This window comes from Desmodus rotundus, chromosome 2 (genome assembly GCF_022682495.2).
Source record: "Desmodus rotundus isolate HL8 chromosome 2, HLdesRot8A.1, whole genome shotgun sequence".
NCBI classification, from domain to species: domain Eukaryota; kingdom Metazoa; phylum Chordata; class Mammalia; order Chiroptera; family Phyllostomidae; genus Desmodus; species Desmodus rotundus.
Window position 1 is genome coordinate 162,458,800 of NC_071388.1, and position 21,016 is coordinate 162,479,815.

General features: G+C 52.6%; 2 protein-coding genes across 2 annotated transcripts; both read left to right on the plus strand.

Annotated features, from left to right (window-relative positions):
* The first annotated feature begins 5,089 nt into the window (after nt 1-5,089).
* HOXD12 (homeobox D12) lies at nt 5,090-6,048 on the plus strand. The gene is made up of 2 exons (XM_024561585.2): nt 5,090-5,663; nt 5,810-6,048. Exons 1-2 carry the CDS (start codon nt 5,090-5,092, stop codon nt 6,046-6,048), a joined length of 813 nt encoding a protein of 270 aa, XP_024417353.2.
* A 6,233-nt stretch (nt 6,049-12,281) lies between these two features.
* On the plus strand, nt 12,282-14,950 carry HOXD11 (homeobox D11). The gene is made up of 2 exons (XM_053919439.1): nt 12,282-13,350; nt 14,103-14,950. Exons 1-2 carry the CDS (start codon nt 12,570-12,572, stop codon nt 14,336-14,338), a joined length of 1,017 nt encoding a protein of 338 aa, XP_053775414.1. The 5' UTR covers nt 12,282-12,569; the 3' UTR covers nt 14,339-14,950.
* Nucleotides 14,951-21,016: the final 6,066 nt, after the last annotated feature.

A 21,016-nucleotide genomic window follows, 5' to 3' on the forward strand; every position in this document is an offset into this window, starting at 1 on the left:
TGTGGACCAGCTTGGCCGCAGAGCTGTTTAAATGCTTTCCGTTGTCTCCAAAAGACCTTTGGAAAGACTTGAACATGTATTTAATTCTCCCCATCCCCCAGCCAGTAATGGCAAATTTTGTGAATTGTTTTTCTCTCTTCCCCTTATCTGGCTCTAAAACTTTTTGCTACCCCACCTGACTTTGTAGTTCTGTTTACTTGTTTATTATTGATTTTTTTTTCTTTTCTTGGTTTATTTTTATGATGTTTTCAATGTTCTGTTTCTCCCTCCAGGCCAGTATAAAGGACTTGAAGTATTTTTTGAATACCCCCGCCCCATGAATTTCAGAAATGTCATTCATTTTCATTTTAGGATTTTATTTTTTTAATTATATGCCTGTTTCCAGCACTGATTATCTTCATAATCCATTAGGGCAGAACGGTTTGCAGTCATTCATATCCTGTGATTAGGTAATTGAATCATTAGCTCTCAGCAGTTGCCCTGAGGCAAGTGAAAACAGCTCTGGGCAGGCAGTACTCCAGGGTCACTGGAAATGTCTAAAAACAGGAGGCTGGAGGTACTGTTAAGGCTTTAAAAGCAGCTACCTTATTAAATAGGGTTTGTATTGATCTTGGAATGAAGACAATCTTTCTGACTTCGAGTCTTTCACTTGCTGTTGTAGTTGTATATGTTTAATATACCTTGTAGATTTGTGCTTTTACAATCTTTAATTTGAAAATAATGTGTCCTTGTGGATGCCTTCATTACCCCAGTTCTAGATGCGAATATTTAAATGGCTGCAATTGTGAATGGTATAAATGCACCCCCTCTCCTTGGCCTCCAGTCTGTGGAACTAAAATTGAGGCCATCTCTTCCATCCCCTGAAAAAGTTCCCACCCATGTGGCCATGGGTGGGAACTTTTATCCAGAACCCAGAGAAGAACTTGACTGTCAGAACAAATGTATTGGGCCTTTCTCAAAGCTGTAAAACATCTAACAAATGCAAAAATTGTGGAGCTCTAAGGTCCAAGAAGAAAAAAAAAGTGTTTCTGAGAGTGATAACTACTTTTAAAGTGCTGCATATTTATACAACTGAGAGATTATTTTTGTAGATGAAATGTCTGTGAGCTGGGATATGTGAGCAGTGCTTCAGGCATTTAAAAATCACTTTTTACTCCTAGGGAGATGCAAATAAACAGAACTCTCTTATTTCCTCTGAGTCTCTATACATTTGTTTTCTCTCCCAAGCTTGTGTTGACTCTAGAAACTGTTTTTATTTATTGTAAAATCTTGTTATCTGAAACACTATGCTGTTCCCTATATATGAAGAAAACCCAACACTATTTCTGGTCTCTGAAATCTCTAAGCTCTCCACTTCTGCCACTCCTCCCCACTTTTCTGAGGTTTTAACATAAATAGTAATGTCTTTAAATGAGGATATAACTTGTGGTGTCTAAAATTATATTTTTTTTACCAGACCACCTCAAACATCTCCAATAAAATTTTACTTCTCTTTCAATATTACCAATTTATTCAAACAGTTTCATTTTAAAAATCAATATGTATGTGCCCAGGTACAGAAAACGTGCTCACTTGGAGGTTTTCTTCCTAGAAAGGCTATAATAAATATCTACTCTAGGAAGGTCTTGAAATTAGACATATCCATATTTGGCAATTAAAAAGGAAACATTTCAGCTTATGCCTTATCGCCTTCTCCCGGCACCCCCCACACAGCAGTTGCAGGCTGAAACCGTAATTATACAGCCTAAACCTCTAGGCGCAATTTTTAGGCGCTACGAACTTTCTTTTTGCCTCTCAGGGAAATGGCCGTTTAGGAATACGGTGCCTCTTCGTTGTTAGCACCCAGGCACAATCAATTAATTTAGTGGTTGCTAACTTCTTGACATGTGAGCTTAATACAGATGTTTAAAACCTCACACCATATGGAAACTCTTCGGGCGGGAGGGCTCCTTTACGTATCTGCCAGAGAAAGAGCAGAGATCACCGGTTCGAAGCTACTTTCGTTTTCTCTGGCCCGCTTGGTTTCTTTCATATCTTGCCACTGATCGCGGGGCAGTCAGCTTCGTGTTAATAATGAGCGAGAGACAGAAACATGCACAGGGAGAGAAACAAGAGAGAGGGAGGGAGGGAGAGGGGGAGAGAGAGAGAGAAAGTGACTATGATTCAATCTCTGGAGAAAATGGGGCCGTACCGTCCCGACCTTCCACTTTGTGAAGAAATTACTAACATTTCATAACAGCAAATTACTAACATTTGCTGTTTTTCTCACAAGATGTGTTTTCATCCGAAACAGGCCTGTTCTCCCTCGTTCTCCCTTGTTCTCCTATCGTCGCCGTCCCCCCCACCCTGACCCCCTTCTTTTTTGTAACTTCCAAACTCCGAGGCCCATTTCTCGGGTCCATTTGTCAGGTTTCCTGCAAGTGGATGGAGGGAATCGCCTCGAGGTTTTTCTTTTAACTGTAGTTTCCCCGTCAGTTCCCCTCCGCCTAAGAGAAATGGGAGGTTTGCTGAAGATTAAAACTGCGCTCACTCTCCCGGTGGAATTTGAATTGAAGGCTAAATCAGTAACAGATGAACTTTGTTATTTATATGAATTCCTTTTATATTCCGAGTTGAGGGGGGAGGAGAGGACCGGGTCGGTGGGCTGCGCGTTGCAAGGGAGGCCCGCGGGCAGCCGCGACGCGCCGGGAGCTGCGGGCAGAGGCCTTCCCTTCACGTGCAGACTGAGAGCCCGCACGGACCGCGCCTCCGAAGCCCGGCAGGTTTCGAGCGCCGCTGGTGGAGCATCGAGGCCCGCGTGTTTGCGCGTGATTCGAGAGGCGAAGGAGGCTTTGGAGCCGGGACCCACCGCCAGACAAAGGGGGTGGGGACTGCGACGCTTCCCCGCTTCCCCGCGCGGGCAGCCAGCCGAGTCCCTCCGGCCGCGCCGGCCCGGCCCGCCCTGCCGCCAGCTCTCCGGCTTCGAGCCGCTCGGCCGCGCCGGGCAGCGGGCCGTGACCGCGGGGGCTGAGCCCCCAGGCCCGCCGCGTCGCCCTTCACTGTTGATCTTGACCGTGCGGCTGCTCCACGTCAGGCGTGGAGCTCGCTCGCCATCTCCTGGGCGGTTGGCGGCATTGGCAGAGCGCGCGGTTTAGCTCCGCGGCGAAACTTCCTTCCCGTTCTCCGGTTCACCAGCCGGGCCTCGTGCCTCCACCCGCAAGCCCACCCCTTGCCTCCCTCGCTCCGCGTCCCCAGCTCCCAGCCCCACGCGTACATCTCTGCCTGCTGTTCCTCGGAAATCAGAAACTCAAGAGATGAGGTGCTGACTGGGCACCATTCTCAGCCAAGGAGAAATGAAGGGAGTCTAACTGGCTCTAGTCTTTTTCTGTTTCTCACTTAGCTCCTTTGTATCTTCAGTCCCCGGGGGCCAACCGCAGCTGTGCGACTGCCCAGGGGTCCGGAGTGGACTTGGAGATACGGGAGAACCTCTGTGCACTGACACGGGAGGAGGGGAGGCGGCAGGGACCCGTGGAGCTGGAGCTCCTCAAAAACAAGGCGAAGTTCCAAAAGTGAGAGCCCAGGTCCCCTAAGCCCCTAGGCACTGAGGCAGCAGCTGGCGCCTCCACGCCCGCCCCGTCGCGAAAGGCCGGGGGGTGGCGTGCGTCGCTCTCCGAGTTCCTAAGGAATCTGACGGAGTCTCGAAGAGCCCTCGACTTGCCCACCCCACCCCCTACCCCCGCCCTAGAGCGGGAGGAAGAGGCCGACTGCGTTCCCCGGAGCCGCCCAATTGGTCGCCATAACTCACACAATAAAGTCGCAGCGCGGTGGTCAGCCTTGCCCTCCGGCGGCGCCTGTGTGGTCTCAGTGCCGGAGCTGGCGGTCTAACCAATTCCAGCTTGGCTCGGGGACCGCGAGGCGGGCTGCAGGCTGGGGCGGGCTCCAGCCACCGGGTCGCTGGGGGTCTTGGGACCCGAGGCAGGGGAGGAGGACCCCTGGCCCTCTGGCGCGACCAGACCCAGGGCCCGCTGCGGGGGCTGCCACAATGCGCCCGGCAACAGAGCGCTGCCCCGCCCACCTCCGTGTTCGCCAGACCCCGGACCCCGCCAGCCTCCCGCGGCCCGGGAGGCGAGGAGCGGAGGAATGCTGCCTGCCCTCTTCCTCGGTGTGCCCGGCTAGCCCTGACCGGGGGCTCTGACTCTTCTCTCCTTCCACACCAGGTGGGGGTGGGGGGCGGGGGGGGGAAGCTCGGCCTGCTCTGCCCGCCACAGAGTGGATGAACACCTTGGACTTCTGGTTTGCAGGATGTGGTCGCCAAGGTGACTTCTGGCTATAAAAGGAATGTAGCCCTTGGCCAATCCAGCTGCCGGGTCCAGGCCTCCCCAGGAGCACAAGGCTTGGCCATGAAGAAGCCCAGGAGTGGTGTGAAGCTTCCTTCCTAGGCACCGAATTTGGGAGAGTTTGTGATGCACTTCTCAATCCGTAAACCTTTGGGACTGTGCCTGCAGCCTGGGCCCCGGGGCTCAGGCAGTTCGTGGGTCTTCGCTGTGAGATATCCTGTGAAGAGCCCTCTCTACAAAGATGGGACTGGGAGGGATGGGTTAGGAATACCATTGCTCAGGTCTAGGGACAGAGCTGGTGGCCCCACCAGACCACAGGATCTTTGGACAAACTGAGATTCAAGCGGTACTGGAAAGGCCTCAGCTGCAACTTAAAGCTAGTAGAAGCAAGCCTGGCTCGGGTAAGCAGAGAAAAACGGGAGTGCAAAGCTAATCAAGATTAAGAAGGGTCCCAAGGGACACTTGGGCAAAGGCCCCCTATGCCTCAGGCCCCCAGCTCCTGACACTGGGCCTGGAAACTTGCAGAGGTTTCACCTTCAGCTCACCAAGCCTTGGCTCTGCCTGGCAGGCTTGTCCTTCGCCATCGAATATTGCGGGTGTTATCATAATACCCTGAAGGGGGGGAAAACGGGTCGGGGGGATGTAGGCGGTGCTGAAATGACCGGCTTTGAAGAACCTGCAGGCAAAGTTTCGTCCAATCGTCTGAGCCTGTCCTCTTATTCCCGGTTGTAACTAAATACTGCTGCGAGCACAGCCGAAGCCCTTTGTTGGAGATGTGTGAGCGCAGTCTCTACAGAGCGGGCTATGTGGGCTCGCTTCTGAATCTGCAGTCGCCCGACTCCTTCTACTTCTCCAACCTGCGGCCGAATGGAGGCCAGTTGGCCGCACTTCCCCCCATCTCATACCCTCGCGGCGCGCTGCCCTGGGCCACCACGCCCGCCTCCTGCGCCCCAGCGCAGCCTGCCGGTGCCGCCGCCTTCGGCAGCTTCTCGCAGCCCTACCTGGCTGGCTCCGGGCCTCTTGGCCTGCAGCCCTTGGGCGCCAAGGACCGACCCGAAGAGCAGGCCAAGTTTTATACGCCCGAAGTGGCCGCGGGGCCTGAGGAGCGTGGCCGTTCGCGGCCGCCCTTTGCCCCCGAGTCTAGCCTGGTCCCCGCGGCCGCTGGTCTCAAATCGACCAAGTACGACTACGCGGGTGTGGGCCGTGCCGCGCCAGGCTCTGCGGCCCTGCTTGAGGGGACCCCCTGCGCCGCCGGCTTCAAGGACGACGCCAAGGGCCCGCTCAACTTGAACATGACAGTGCAGGCAGCGGGCGTCGCTTCTTGCCTGCGACCTTCGCTGCCCGACGGTAAACGGTGGCCATGCTCCCCGGGCCAGTCAGGGCCGGAATGGGAGGTGGGGTGCAGGGTGCAGTGTGTAGGGGGAGGGAGCCTCCGGGGGTGGGCAGGCAACAGGGAGCGGGCTGGGCTGACTTGGGTTGGGGCTGTGTTGCAGGCCTGCCGTGGGGGGCGGCCCCCGGGAGGGCCCGCAAGAAGCGGAAACCCTACACGAAGCAGCAGATTGCGGAGCTGGAGAACGAATTCCTCCTCAACGAATTCATCAACCGGCAGAAGCGCAAGGAATTATCCAACAGGCTGAACCTCAGCGACCAGCAGGTCAAAATCTGGTTCCAGAACCGTCGTATGAAGAAGAAACGTGTGGTGCTGCGTGAGCAGGCGCTGGCGCTATACTAATCCCTGGCCTGGCCGAGGCCGGTTCTGCTTCTTTGAGCCCAAGTCTGGCGTGGAGGAAGATCTGGGACTGGGGCTTTTCCTTCCACTCCTCAGCTGATCCTAGGTACCCTCTTGCTCTGGCTGCAGCCCCAAAAGCCAGTAAGAGATTTGGATACCTGGCCAGTAGTGCCTCCAGGCTTTTTCCGGAAGGGGCTGTGGAAGTTGCAACACAACCATGGCGTTGAGGGTTCTCCAGTGGGGTCCTGGGGTCACCTGTCTTTGCTTTTGGCTAAGGCATTTACACCTGGGCTCGCTCCAGTTCCTTTTTACTTGGATTTCTGCTTTTGCCTAGCCCCCCTTTTCCCTTCTCCCCAATTCTTTCTGCATTTAGCAGACACCTAGCTAGAACTCAGAGTGGAACTGAATTTAGGAAGGCCTCCAGGGCGAAGTGGAAAAGGTCTGTGGGCACAGTCGTGTCTCTTTGCAGCCAAAGCCCTTTATGGCAAAGCCAGAATCATGATCCTGGAGAAAGGAAAGGGTACCATCACCACCACCTTCTGTGTGCCCTGGCTGGTTTGAGAGGACAAAAGCCATCCTAGACCTTCAGATCTCGGGAGGAAAGGGGAGGGAGTGTGGCCGAACAAACTCGGAGACACTTCGGAGTTCAAGCTGGACTGGCTCCTCCAGCTGGGCGAAATGGACTGGATACCTCCTTCCCAGGAATGGGACAAGGGAGGCTGGGGTTCCATGGCAAACTGCACTTCCTAGCCAAGACTGGTAAAATTCCCCTACTTTTCTCACCTCCTCACACATGCCTCAACCAGAGCCCTGTGCTGGGTAACTGGACTCCAGAGCTGAGCTCTGATGAGGAGCTGCTAGTCTGCTTTGAGTCTGGGCTGCAGTAGAAGGGCGGGGGGGAATGTCAAGAAGCAGGAGAAGGGAGTGAGCAAGGTGGGGAGGGGGTGTCCTACGTTCCGACTGTAAATATGGCTTTCCTGTCAAGGTGGGTAAAGGTGTCAACATGTCTTTCTTTCTTGAATTATGGTAATCAGCCACCACAGGGAGAAGTGAAATCTCCTCCACCAGGCAGGGGGCAGGCAAGAAAGGAGGCCCCTCAGATCCTCAGTCCCTCATAGCTGCTCTTGACCAAGTAGAGAGGAGTGGAAGTTCCCCTCTTCTTCTCCATCACCTGCCAACCCCACCAGGGGCTCAACCACTGTACCCTTTCTGAGGCCATCTCTGGCCTGCCCCCCATGGAGTGTGAAGGATCTGGGCCCTGCTAGGCTTGTTTTGTAGAGGTTGGGATTCCAGAATGCCAGATGGCGTTGTCCTAGGTGTGCCGGGTTATCCTGCCTTAACTTCAGTGAACTCGAGCCCCCCCCCAACTCCTACCATCCCTGCTTCTTTTCCATCTCCTGAGAAGTAGCGCCCCCAACTCCTAGCAATATGCACAACAGCCAAAGGGTAGAAGATTCCTTCCCAAAGTCCAATGATTTCTTTTCAGTGGAGAACCAGGCCCTAGATCTAGAGTGGGCACCTCACAAGGAGCTCCTGAGCCTCAGCCCAACTGACCTTAGTTGATGTTTAGACTAATTGCATTTTCTCTGCTACCTAATAGTTGTCGTGCATGTTTTGTTTTACTTTGATTGTGTCAAAAACAATAGCTTGTATATATCAGACACATAGAAATGTTTTGAGTGGAAATAAATATCCAGGTCCCAGCCAAGCTGTCAAGGGACTGATGTTGATTTTTCAAAAATGTTTCGAATTCCCTCCTAATGTTTTTCAGGCCATGAAATTAATTTTTTCCTTTTCTGATTGTAGTTTCACTGTAGGTACTGACTTGGCTGTCCATTAAATGAGAAAATGTCTTCCAAGTCAGTCAAGAAATGGTGTATAAAAGCCTATGAACAAAATGTGTGCAAAATATCCAAAGAAGAGGATTCACAGACAGATTCTAGTGTGTCTCACACACTAAGCAAACCCTCAGCTTATGGCAGGCAGGGGCTTCTATATTTTGCCTAAATTTTCAAACGTGAAAGCTTGCTGTTGTCAGGGGGGCTGCCAAGATATGAGGTTCCTCAGATTTCAATACAAACATCTCTCTCTGCCATGGGCTTCTCTGGAAAAGGCTATGCCCTGTTGAAAACCTCCATACTGGCACCTCTGCCTGCAGCTCAGCAAACTCTCTTGGAAAATGTGGCCTCTGCACCCCTAGGCCTTCAGAGACTCTAGCTCAGGCTGGGAAAGCTAGGACCTGCTGTGCTCACCGTCCTCTTGCAGACCCCAGCTCCAGCTGGCTCAGAGATGGAAAGTAGAGAATTGCTAGCTTTTAGCAAATGGGACAATTCACAAAACTGCTAAATCTCTAATACTGAGTATTCAATGGTTCCAAATCCTCTTCCTTCAAGCTAACTTGATGTGTACTTTAAACATATTTTTTTAAACAGCTCCTTTTAAAAAATACAACAGAGGAAAAAGGAACCAAGAGCCTGTGGAGGCCTTATCTTTAGAAATGTTTCCGGTCTTGTGGGGCTCAGGGAGGCGGTGGTACCGTGGTACCCAGAGCTGGGTCTCAAAACATCCAAACAAAGGCGGAAGCCATACTCAGACCTCAGGTTGAGAGAGCTGGGTAAAGGTCCAGGAAACCCAGACTTAAACCCAGGACCGGAGATAACACATCAAGACCGTGTCTTTCCAATATATACCATTAAATCATCGTGTTCTTTCTCTTTAGCCTGGGATGTAGGATGGGAGGAGATATTCGTGAAGACCACTCCCCAAAGTGATTGAAATTATTCTAAGTGTAAAATCCTGCCCATCCCTTATGGCTTCAGCAGTGTTTTTCAAATCTATCCCTTTTACTGATCCGCACAAATACAAAGGCAGCGGTGTCCTCTCTCCCTTCCTAGCCGAAGTCCGGGCAGGGATTTGGAACTACGATGAAATTCACCATAAGAAACAAACGCCAGAGAGAAAGGATGCTGAAATCGGAGTGTTCAACATCCCCTCGCACAAAGACAAATGCGTTCTCCGAAATGCTGCAGTCCAGACAGGCCTCTTTACCAAGAAAAAGGTTTTTAAACGAGAAAAAAATGGCTTCGTCTGGCATTCAATCGGCTACGAGTTCAGAGGGCCTACCAGGCGCTTTTAAGGCCTGGGGGCTCTCCCCAAGGGAGGCGGGTTGGGGAGGCTTCCGGGAGGCCAGGGTGGGGGTTGGAGTGGAGGACAAATCCAGAACCGTTGTAAATATTCATGTGTGATAGTAGGGGGTTGCCCCTTCACCCTGCCTCTCCCAGCTGCATACACCCACCTTAGTGGGAGGTGGGGTGGGGGCCAAGGCGCCTGTCCTATCTCCTTGGACAAAGGTGATCTCCCCACATTTGTGTGCGTGTGTGTTGTTGTTCTCCAGTCACTTGACTTAGGAAGCCCATTCCGAAGGCTCTGCAGGAAGGGACTGGCTCTGCGTGTTTTCTCCGCTTTTCTCCTCTTCTTTCGTTTCCTAAACGAGCATAAATAATTAAAGTTTGGCAGGGAGGAAAAGCTTTCTTGCAGAACTGTAGTGGCAATAAATGAAATGACTCAGAATCCCTTCCCCAGTCAGCTTTTACGAGAGCTGCCAGACAGTGTCTGTTCACGTTCTCCAGATACCAGGGGCGCCCTGACAAAGTTAAGGTCAAGTTAGTGTCTTATCTTGGGTGGCTTGAAATTACCGCATCGCGTCCGGGCGCTGCTCGGAAAGCTATCACTTGCGGAGCTGCTGGCTGTTCCGGGAGGGTCCGGTGCGCTCCCTGCGCTTCGAGTGGGGCCGCAGGCAAAGGACAAGGCCACAGAGCCGGAGTCTTCACGGTAGGTTCTCGAGCGGGACAAGAGGGTTGGGAGGTTGCGGCTTTCCTGGGGTTTTGGGTGAAGATCGAGGAGAGAGCTGGAGTCAAAAGACTAAGTGTGCTGGGCCCAGAACGAAAGCCCTGGCTTGGGTGTGGGGGCGGGGGTCCTTGTAAATGCGCAGTGGGGGGCCCGCGGGCTCCTTTCCCCGGTACCCCAGCCCGCCGCGGCAGATGGCGAACCCTCCCCCGCCAAAGCGCGGCTGCAGCCGAAGCCGCCATCGCCATGTCGTTGAACTTGAATGGTTCGTCCTCCCTATTTCCCTCTTAGGCGGTCAGCAGGCTCTACTTTGGGGGTAGCGGGATGCCTGCGCCCCACCCTGTGCAGAGAATTTTGCGTGCCCTGGACATACAAAGACCCGGCGTGGGGCCCCGCCGCTGTTGCCCCGGGTCCTGAGCCGCTGCAGGGCAGTGTCCCGGGAGCCATTTTAGGAGAGAGATCCAGGGGCGTCGACTAGGAGCCCGAAAGGAAGAGGCTTGGGCCAGGGATGGAGATAGGGAGGCAGATAACTGCGTCGCAGGTCTGGGCTGAGGAGAACAGGGACAAGCTGGAACTTGGGCAAGGGTGCCAGCTTCGAGGAGGGTGCATACAGGGACGAACAGTTGGGGGGGCGGGGGAAATTCCTTGCCCTCCAGTCGACACCGACCAGTTTGAGCTGTATTCGGAGGGAAGCAGAGGTGGGGGGGGGGCAGAGACGGGAGAGTGGAAGGAAAAGGGGAAGGGAGGAGAAAAAGAGGAAGAGCGAGGCATCAGCCAGAAAATAGATACGAGCTCCCATCGCCCACCTTTTCTCTGTCTGTCGAAGTGGCGGGCAGAGCTCACCTCTTGGGCACTGCGGTGGCGGGCGCCAGGGAGGGAGCCAGTTTCATAGCCTGCGCTGCCTGTTCTGGGTATAGGGCTGAGCCCCAGAACCCAGTGCTTCTGGTTGCTTGGGCAGAAGAATCCTGGGAAGAGGGGCAACTTCCTATCCTGGATTCTGGGATTTGGGTTTTGGGGAGGTTCTTTCCGAGAGCCTGGTTTTACCTTTGGAAAGCTCTGGCTCTTCCGGATGTGGGAGTCCTGGCCTTGCCTGGACCCCCAGGCTAGGGAAGAGGGACAAAGTGGCCACCTAGGAGAGTGAGGCGTTGGGACGAGTGGACAGGGGGTCCTCAGGGCCAAGTGGCATAGAGACACTCAAGCAAGGAGGCAAGAACTGCTGAGAGACACCGCCTCCCCCCTCCCCAAGCCAAAGGACTTGCAGGGAGGATGGCGCAGTGACTGTGCAGCTGTGCTGGCCCAAGGGCACTGAAGGAGACGGGGAGTCATGGCGGATGTGCAGGCCTTGGCAAGGCTCGGAACCCAGGGAGGGGCTGGATGTGAGATGGACTGGTCCCAGTCCTGGCCAGAAAGCAAAGAGGACCAGGAGGGCAGAGGTGCTGATGGTTTGTCCCTGGCTGGGGGAGAGCCGAAGGCTGGGTGCCCTGACAGAAGGGGTCCGGATCCTTTTGTTCATCAGGACCACCCCAAACCCCGCCAGCTCCTAGAGGGGCCACAGCGTGTCTCTGATGGCTGGACTTCCTCCTTGCTTTAGCACTGGGAGAGAAAAAAATGCAGAGAGGCGACAGAGAGTGAGACAGAGGCTGTGACACACAGCTAGGGGAAAGGAGAGAGTACCAGCAGACAGAGAGAGAAAAGGAAAAAGAAAAGTAAAAGGAAGGAAGGAGCAAAGGGGAAACAAGAGAGGGGAGTGAGAGAGACAGGACAGGAGAGAAAAATAGCGAGAAGGCTGCAGAGAGACGAAAAAGGCAGGAACGGAGACAGGAGGAGAGAGGGCGACAGGGCCGAGTGGGCACCGAGGCCTTAGCCCTGGTGAGCTCCTGGTGGGGTTTTGGAGTGGGTTTTTCGAGGCTGGCACTCACGTTCCTTGGGTCAGGAGTGAAGAGAGCCAAGTTACTATGCGGTGAAAGAGCCTGGCAGAGAAATATGTAAATCAGGGCTGCTTGCGCCCCAGAGCTGCGCGATCACGCCCCTAGAACGAGAAGCAACAAGCTCCTGGCTAGCAAGCTACAGAGGGTGGCGGCGTCGCGGGGGAGGGAGCGGCTGCAGGAAGGGGTGTGGAGAGTGGGAACCTCACACCCTCACACCTAGTCCCCAATGCCCTGAGCCGGGACTCCCCCCTCCGCTCCCCGCTTCTTTCCCTTCCCCCTTCCTCCCCCTTCCTCCTCCTTCCTCCCCCTCCCTCCTCCTCCCCTCCATCCTCGGTCCGCGTACTTAAAGCAGCGCGGGCGGGCGGCCCAACCGGGCGGTGGCAGATGAACCCAGCAGTGGCAGCCACCGGCAGCACACAGGTGACCCAGTCTGCGGAGCAGCCTAGTCAGGGGGCGCCCAGGGAGATCTGGCTGGAGAGCGAGGCCAGATCCGCCCCCAACGCGCGTGTCTCGGCGCCAGGAGCCGTCCCGGGGCGTGTTGGCGAGCACTGATATAGATATAAGGACATTGCTCTCCATGGCGTCACGTGACATAATTACCACCAGAATCAATCAAGATGAATTGCACGTCAGCGCCCGGTGGGGATTTTTGCTTAGTTGATCCTGGCCCAAGCCTCTTGTGCAATCAATGGCTCAGGTTGGCGGCGCGGGGAGCGGCCCGGGGCTCGCCGGTGCGCACGCGGAGGAGCCATGAATGACTTTGACGAGTGCGGCCCGAGCGCAGCCAGCATGTACCTGCCCGGCTGCGCCTACTATGTGGCCCCGTCGGACTTCGCCAGCAAGCCATCGTTTCTGTCGCAACCGTCGTCCTGCCAGATGACTTTCCCCTACTCTTCCAACCTAGCGCCGCACGTCCAGCCCGTGCGCGAGGTGGCCTTCCGAGACTACAGCTTGGAGCGCGCCAAGTGGCCGTACCGCGGCAGCGGCGGCGGCGCTGGGGGCGGTGGCGGCGGGGGCGGCCCCGGCGGGGGCGGCGGTGGCGGCGGCGGCGCGGGGGGCTACGCTCCCTACTACGCGGCAGCGGCGGCGGCGGCGGCGGCGGCGGCGGCAGCCGAGGAGGCGGCCATGCAGCGCGAGCTGCTCCCGCCCGCGGGCCGCCGGCCGGACGTGCTCTTCAAGGCGCCGGAGCCCGTGTGCGCCGCGCCGGGGCCGCCCCACGGCCCTGCGGGTGCCGCCTCCAACTTCTACAGCGCCGTGGGCCGCAACGGCATCCTGCCGCAGGGCTTCGACCAATTCTACGAGGCCGCGCCCGGGCCCCCGTTCGCCGGGCCGCAGCCCCCGCCGCCGCCCGCGCCGCCACAACCCGAGGGTGCTGCCGACAAGGGAGACCCCAAGACGGGGGCAGGTGGCGGTGGGGACAGTCCCTGCGCCAAGGCGACCCCCGCCTCGGAGCCGAAGGGGGCGGCAGAAGGCGGCGGGCGTGACGGCGAGGGGCCCCCGGGGGAGGCGGGGGCTGAGAAGAGCGGCACAGGTAGGCACCGGGCGCGGGGTGGGCGGCGGGGCCCGGGGCCGCGGGGCGCGGGGGGGCAGCGGGGGCCTCCCTCCGCTTGCGCCGTTTTATGTGCTACTTTATAAGCGTTCGAAGAGGTTTATACATCCTATAAGATTTCCCGGGCCGTTGTAAAGCGTGTTTACGATAGGAAACCAATTTAGGTGGGCTTAAGGTAGACTTCGAGGAGGACATTAATCGCTGCTGAGAGCTTTTCTCAGTTTGGGGTGTGCGTGTGTGTGTGTATGTGCTGGAGACCATGGAGGGAGGAAGGGACGACTTCAAGCCAATTTGTGAGTGTGGACACTCGAGCACCCCCTTTTTCAGGGGTGGGGTGGGGTGAGGAGAGTTTGATCCTTGAACTGGACTTTATCCAAGCCTCTAACTGGCGCGCGCTCCTGCCTGGAGTCGAGCAGATGCCCCCGCGCGCTCATGTTTCTCTCCCTTCGAGTTCCAGCTCAGAGGCTGCCTCGTGCTCTGCTTCCCCACCTTGGTGCCAGGCTGTGTGTGTGTGTGTGTGTCCGGGTGTGAACACAGGTCCACACCCGCAGTCTCTCCCGTGCCCGCCCATATATCATCCCCCACGACGCAGGCAGGGCCTTTCAACAGCGGCGGGGGACGTCCCCAAAGGACCGAGGCCTGGCCCTGGCGAAGGCCTAGGCGGGCAGGCGAGAGGGTGGGCGGGGGTTGGCAGGCAGTGGCCTCTCTCACCCCTTGGTCTCTTTGCCTTGCAGTGGCCCCCCAGCGGTCCCGGAAAAAGCGCTGTCCCTACACCAAGTACCAGATCCGAGAACTGGAACGCGAGTTTTTCTTTAACGTGTACATAAACAAAGAGAAAAGACTCCAACTCTCTCGGATGCTCAACCTCACTGACCGGCAAGTCAAAATCTGGTTCCAGAATCGCAGGATGAAGGAAAAGAAACTGAACAGAGACCGTCTGCAGTATTTCACTGGAAATCCCTTATTTTGAGAGCTCCAGGAAGCACCCCTCTCCCACAACCCCCACTCACTCACCCTCCTCCCTACCAGCCTGCCCTCGGCAGGCCCAGTGTCCTTGGGTTTAATGACGCCTCTTCTCTGTGGAACTCCACCATTCCTTCCCACGATCAACTCGGGACCTCCCAGCGACCACTGCTACCTGCGGACCAGGCCCCGGACTTGGCCCAACGGATCCTAATAAGGGGAAAATGGTAAATGCAAACGTCCCTTTACAATTTTACCGCCAGTGTGCTGTTGTTTTCCCTCCCTCTCCAGGTCCCGGTGGGGACGCTGTGGGATCTGTAGAGAGTTAGGCCTGGGCGGCAAGGCACTTGCTTTTGTTCTGAGTTTAAGGGACCCTGTCTTTCTTCCTTGGTGAATGCAGATTATTTAAACTCTGGGAAATGTGTACATTTGGTCTGTCGTGTCAAGGCATGAGTCACTGTCTTTTGTGTGAATAAATGGTTTCTAGTAAAATGGAGGTTACAGCTTCACTATACTGTATGAATTTTCCTCTTTGAATAAGTTTAGTGTCTGCTCAGGATATTTTAGCAGCCCGAATCTTCTCCCCCATGCAACTGAAAATCAAATGAAATGCTTTTTAATTCCGCTAAAGTAAGAGTTTCCCTCCCCTACTTCTAGGCTACATTGGTTTCAAAAATCATTTGAGGAGTGAACCTCTGAATTGAGGATGTGACCCTGGTGCTGCCTTCTCCAGACGATGAGGCTGAGGCAGCAGGAACATAAGCAACACCCCGCCCCCTGCCCCCCACACTAGTCCAGTGAACTTAGAATTTCTGGGGATAAAAAATGTTAAGAAACTGATTAGAAAATGCAAATTCACTCTTAAAGTGTCAAGGATCCAAGGTCCCTGAAAAGAAGAAACCAATATTAGAAGCCTCACTGAAAAACAAAAGTTTGCTTAAAGGAAGTTATCCATGGGTAGAGAGGTCTTGGGGTGCTTGCTGGTGTCACAGCAGGTTTGAAGCAGGGAATATAAGCCCCCTTCCTGGAATAGGGCATGGGTCTGCAGACCCAGTTCTCACCACATTTATCGCTTCAAGTTAAAGAATGTGTTGGGGGTGCACTGCACTTTATGTTGCAGGACCAGGCCAGGCTGTTTACAAAACCTTGAACTGTCTAGACAACACCATAAAAGCCAAAGTTCTAAACAGCTTAATTGGGTTGTGTTATACACCTTCTGGTGGGCCCAAAAGAGATTTCCGCAATGTGTAATAAACTGGAGGAGTGAGAAAAGCCTTCTTTCTCTGAAAAGAGTAAAGTGAATCTTATGACTCTTAACTTCTCATAAGCCTAGAGCCAAAAAAACAAATCCATAAGATATACAGCACCACATGCCTCTTCCAAAGAGGCATACACTTCCAATGCAAAATTTTTTAATTGCCAAGGCTTTGGGGGAAAGGAAAAACATAAGTGCATAAGTGTATGCCTTTGAACTTCCAAAATGTCAAGGTCATCACCTTTAACCTTTCTGAATAATTAGGCGCCTTAAGGTCCTTCTGTGATATTCATCTGCCACCCACTCACACACACACATGCTCGCACACCCAGATCCCCACACACATTTATGACCACACAGAATCATATGGGGACTCACCATAAATCTAAGCAAATTCCTAATTTCAGGATCAATAACCTTAATTTCCCTTCAAACATTTGTGTAATTCAATAACAACTGACTTCTTTTAAAAACACTAGTTAGATTAAAATGTCTACCAGCATGTTGTTGATACAGCTAGGAAATGGTGGAGGGTTTTAGAGGGAGTCATAGATAGCAGTACCCTTTGCTCTAATAAAGACCTTCGGTTTTAAAAGCAAGCATCTGAACAAGGAAGTTCTATTTAGACTTACACTTTCGTTATATATTTTTTTAAATTGTCACCTTGTCAAATAAATTATTGCACTTTCTATGACATGGAAACAAAGAAAATATATTGTTTTCAAAAGCGTCCCACAACCTTTGGTGAAAAATGCAATAGAAACAAAGCCTGCAGTGGAGTAATTTCGTTTGGAAGGGGATTCCTTTGTTTAGAATTTTGGATGTCTGTTAAAATGTCGGTGCCCTAGTAGTAATAGTATATTGATCTTCCCAGAAGCTGCTTAAGACTGGTTTATTTCTTTCGTCATATGTCTTTTCTTTCTCTCTTTTTTCTTTCTTTCTTCTTCTTCTTCTTTTTCTTCTTCTTCTTCTTCTTCTTTTTTTTTTTTACTGCGGCTAAATGTAGCAAGCTTGTATATCCGCCACCGTAGGCAAGAGATAACCATTTTCCGTTTGCATGGCCTTGGAGAGCCACACGGGGGCGTGCTCACGTTCCAGAAGCCGCGGTTGGCGCAGAGGCCACGGTACCATATCTTTCTATTACTGGATTCTAATAAGCAATCTCAGCCCGTTAGAAACAGGCGGCCGCTAAGGTGTGTGTTTGGTGTTTGTTTGTTCTAAGCAACCATGAGGTGTGGGAAGTTGTATAAAGACAAAGAAAAGGAAACTACCCAGATATCTGAAAAAAGCGATCACCTAATCGTTGTCTGCTTAAAGATAAAGCTGTTGCAAAGAGTACCTTGTTATAACCTGATGGTGTTCAGAAGAGATTTTTAAAAGACTAATATGTGCATTTAGAAATAGGTCATGCCACTGCGAGTTAATCAGATATGGGAATATCAATATTCTTGATCGTTTGAGTGCAGAGAGCAATATGAGGATAGGACCACCCCTTCCCCAAAACCATGTCCCCCTTGCGCGCTCTCCGACCTTCCGGTAGGATTAAAAGGCTTTTCTTTAAGACAGAGCAGGGCTGTGGCAAGTTAGCTGGGTGTGGCGCTAGAAAAAATAGGACTCGTCGCAACCGAGGGAGTGCCGTTCTGGACTAGGACGTCTTGCCTCCACCCAAGTCAAGTCTGGCGCCAGGGGCTACGTGTAGCGACCTAGAGGCACAGGCAGGAAGGACTATGAGTTGGGACGCTGGGGTCAGGCTGGACTGATGTGGCTGCGGGAAGCGGCAGATTGTATCGGTTAACATTTATACTTCTAGGCGTCGTGGAATGGGTAATGCATTGGAAGCAAACGGGCTTTGCATTTGACAAACCCCTGGTCACCCCTCCAAGCCTTCTGCTTGCCTCATGCTGTTCTTTTCACCCCCTACCCCCCGCCCTTTGCAAAGCCCCTAACATTGGGAACAGCACGTGTTGCCATCCGCAGGCCAAAAGGGAGGTTCCAAAGGAGTGGTCTCCAGGATGCGGGTTTCTTAGGATGGGTAGCTATCCCTTCTTCCCCGAAGTTCATTGTGAAGCACGTACAGCCCTCGGAATTAGTCCGGGCCTGGTCGGCTCTGCTGTCTGTCTCCTCCCTCCAGGCCCTGGACCAAATGCTGTGGGTCCATCCCTGGGAGCTGGCATTCGCTCCAGGGTGGATGGGGCAGCATGAGCACCCCGGAGACGCGCCAGCCAGAGCCGTGGGTGCTCTCTGTGGCACCTCCGGCTCCAGCCTGTCAGATTGTGGGCGCAACTTAGCTATTGTGAAGCAACATTTCCCGGGACTGAACCCTGGGGCCTCAGTCCAGAAAGGGTGAGAACTCCCCTCCCCAAATGTCGTTGTGGTCCTCTTTGGATGACTCCAGCAGGGGTGCATGTGGCTTTGCAGGGCCCCTATGCCTTGGCTGGCAGCTTCCTGAAGACCACACGGGTGCTCATCGGTCTGCATTTTCTTTTCTCCTGGCAGCTCCCAAGATGGGCCTGAAAAAGGCCAGGGAACTGGACCAGACCTTCTAAGGACTGCAGACCTAACCCCTCCTGATCGTTCAGGGGTATGGAGCTTGTGGAGGGTGGTCATGTATCTTAAGTCGCTGAGGTCTCAGATCTTGAAGTGGAGGGAAAATGCGCTAAGGCGTCTTTTGTGTCTGCTACGGAAAGAGGCTGCCCGCTGCCCGCCCTTGTACATGTCTCCATAGACCCCTCATGCAGTTGGTGGTGGCTTTCCCAGCCTCCCTGCTTGCTCTGATTTCTTTTCACTTTGGCTGGGAGGTGCACAGTGCAACCCCCGGGGGTGTCTTGGAGAAGGAGCTTTTAAAATTTGTCTCCATCAACTCTGCCCCCAAAGAGTGGTACGGCCCTGAGGCCACTCAGGGCCCAAATTTAGGGCAAACCAGGGAGCCCCCAAGTTCACTCAGGCCCAAGGCTGCTGCTCTTCACCCCCCCACACACACACACGGGGCATCACAGATGCAAACCACTTCTTGATTACAGATGCTAAGTTCTTGATAAAGCGGCCCTTTTAATTTTTCTCTGGAAAGAGCTATGCCGGGGAGAAGGGTGTCTTGGTGCAAACATGGATATTTATCTCCTTTATGGTGCAATATTGATTTATTATTAATGGTAACGGCTCCCAGTGATCTAAAGATGATCGAGAACAGTGGCTATGTAGCTACTTAAATACTCGTAAGCAAAATAAAGGCTGGCCTTGAAAGCCACTGCCTTTTCATTCCAATTGCTTCGTCGTAGCCTTAGGATCTTAGGCAAACTTTTCATCCTCCCTTGCCGAGATGATTCTCTTGTATTAAAACTATTTTGCTTGATTTTTATGATAAAAATCTCTTTGAAATATTGGTAGTCTCTGGCCTCAGGGAGCTGGTCCAAAGGCAGAAATTTGAAAAAAGAATAAAATAGAATTTTGTGGTCATAAATTCAAAATTATATTTGATACACATTTTTTTCTTTGAGTGAAGAAGACCTTTTAAAACCAAATCCAATATGGAGGTGACTTTGAGCTCCAACCTATTGGGAGCTGAAACAGAAAGGCCCCCATATTCGGAAGGCAGATCCTGTCTGTCGTGGCATATCTATCCGCTCTGCGAGGAATTGCTGTTTTTTTTTTTTTTTTTAGCTTGGCTGTTTTCTTCATGTATAAATAAAGATTATGAAAGGGCATTTGATGGGCATAAAATTCCCAATTAGATCGAACAGTCTTGTCTTCTTCATGGGATGGGAAGAAATGGATGACCAAGTTCCTGGCAGCCCCCCTGGCCAAGATGGAAAGGGACTAGGTTGAAGCACCCGGCTGGCGTCAGGGCGCCTGCAGAGAGAGCGGGTGTAGCGGGCACGTTGTCCAGCCCTGGGCATGCTTTGCCGTGGCTGGGATGATACTCTCTGCCTTGTGAGAATGCAATTTTCGGGTGCTGGTCAGTGGTCCTTAGTTTTGAACAGGACTTCAGCAGACTAGAGTCATAATTTGGTCCTCTTTTTTCTGCTTTTCTCATCCATCTACCCCCTCCCCCCACAAGCTTAAAAACAGACAACCCTGTGGAAAAGTAATATAATGTTTAATCCTCAGGCTTCCCCTGCACAGGCATCCCGCTGCCTGAGCAGTTAGAGGCGCTGGGCTTTTAACCTGACAATGATGTTGTATTTGAACAGCTGCGTAATGGTTTAAAAGGTCTGTCTCATTGCCACCGAGGAGTTTTTAAAAGGGGTTATTGTTTGGGCGAGGGCACTTTGAGGGGACAGGCGAAGCCGTCCCAAGGCCGAAAATAATGTCCAACCCCTGTTTTTCCACCAGGCCAGCAGAGATTCCTTTTGGGGAGGGACTGACAAAAGGTTTGTTGGAAAAGGTTTTTGTGGAGGAGCAAGCAGGGCAACTAGGTTCTCCAGAATGCTGATGCGCTTTAATTAGCATCGGGCTCCAAAGAAATGTTCTCCTGAGGCGGAAACCCAATTGACCCACAAGTTCAGTCTCCGCGCCTGAAATCCAAGGCCATCCCATAACAGGGCAATGTGTGGGGAAGAAAACACGGATGCCTTCCGGGTTAGAGAACTGGTTCACCATCAGAGTTAGCGGGGCCCTTTTCCTCTCTTGTAGGCAGCGAAGGAGATCGGGAAACGGATGACGGCTCCAGCGCGCTGGCCCGGCTAGGGCAAGCCTTTGGAAATCAAGGTTAAAACTCCCCACTGCTGCCCCGAGGCTGGAGCTTCCAAAGGGTTGCTTACCCGCCTGCAACTAGAGAATGAGGGAGGAAGTTGTTGAACTTTCTCATAAAACTCTGAGTTTCCCTGGTGGTGATGGTGGTTGTTCTTTAATGAGCTCAACCACAATCCCAGACCAAATCCTCTTTATAGAACATTCCCTCACCAAAGGAAACAGAGGGCTTAGGTTCTTCACCCACCTCCTTTTTTTCTCCCTCCCCTTACCCAGGCAAAACCATGTCAAATAATTTTAGGTATTGTCCAAAACTATAAAATTTGACTTCTGACAAAACTATAGCTTTTAATATTTGACAATTTGTGTTAAAACAAAAATTGACCTTCTTGGTTAGTAGTGAAGGGGGAAAAATCAATAGTATAATTTTCAATAATTCATAAAGCGAATGCCATTATGCTAAATCCTAACTATTAATCTTATCCTTTACAAAGTCACGATTGATTTGTTAATAAAATATCTTCCCGTGTGTGGCAACGGTGGGTATAACTCTTTAAAATCCTTCAGAAGCAAGAAAATTACCAAGTAGCCCAAGAATGTAGATGAGAATTTTATTGATCGCCCTGATTCTTCTTAATATGTATTAATAAATTCAACAACCTTTTGTACCTTGCACTTGTCAGAAACCAGTGCTTTTACAAAATCCATAAAAGGAAAACATTTTTCTTTGCAGAAGAACCAAAT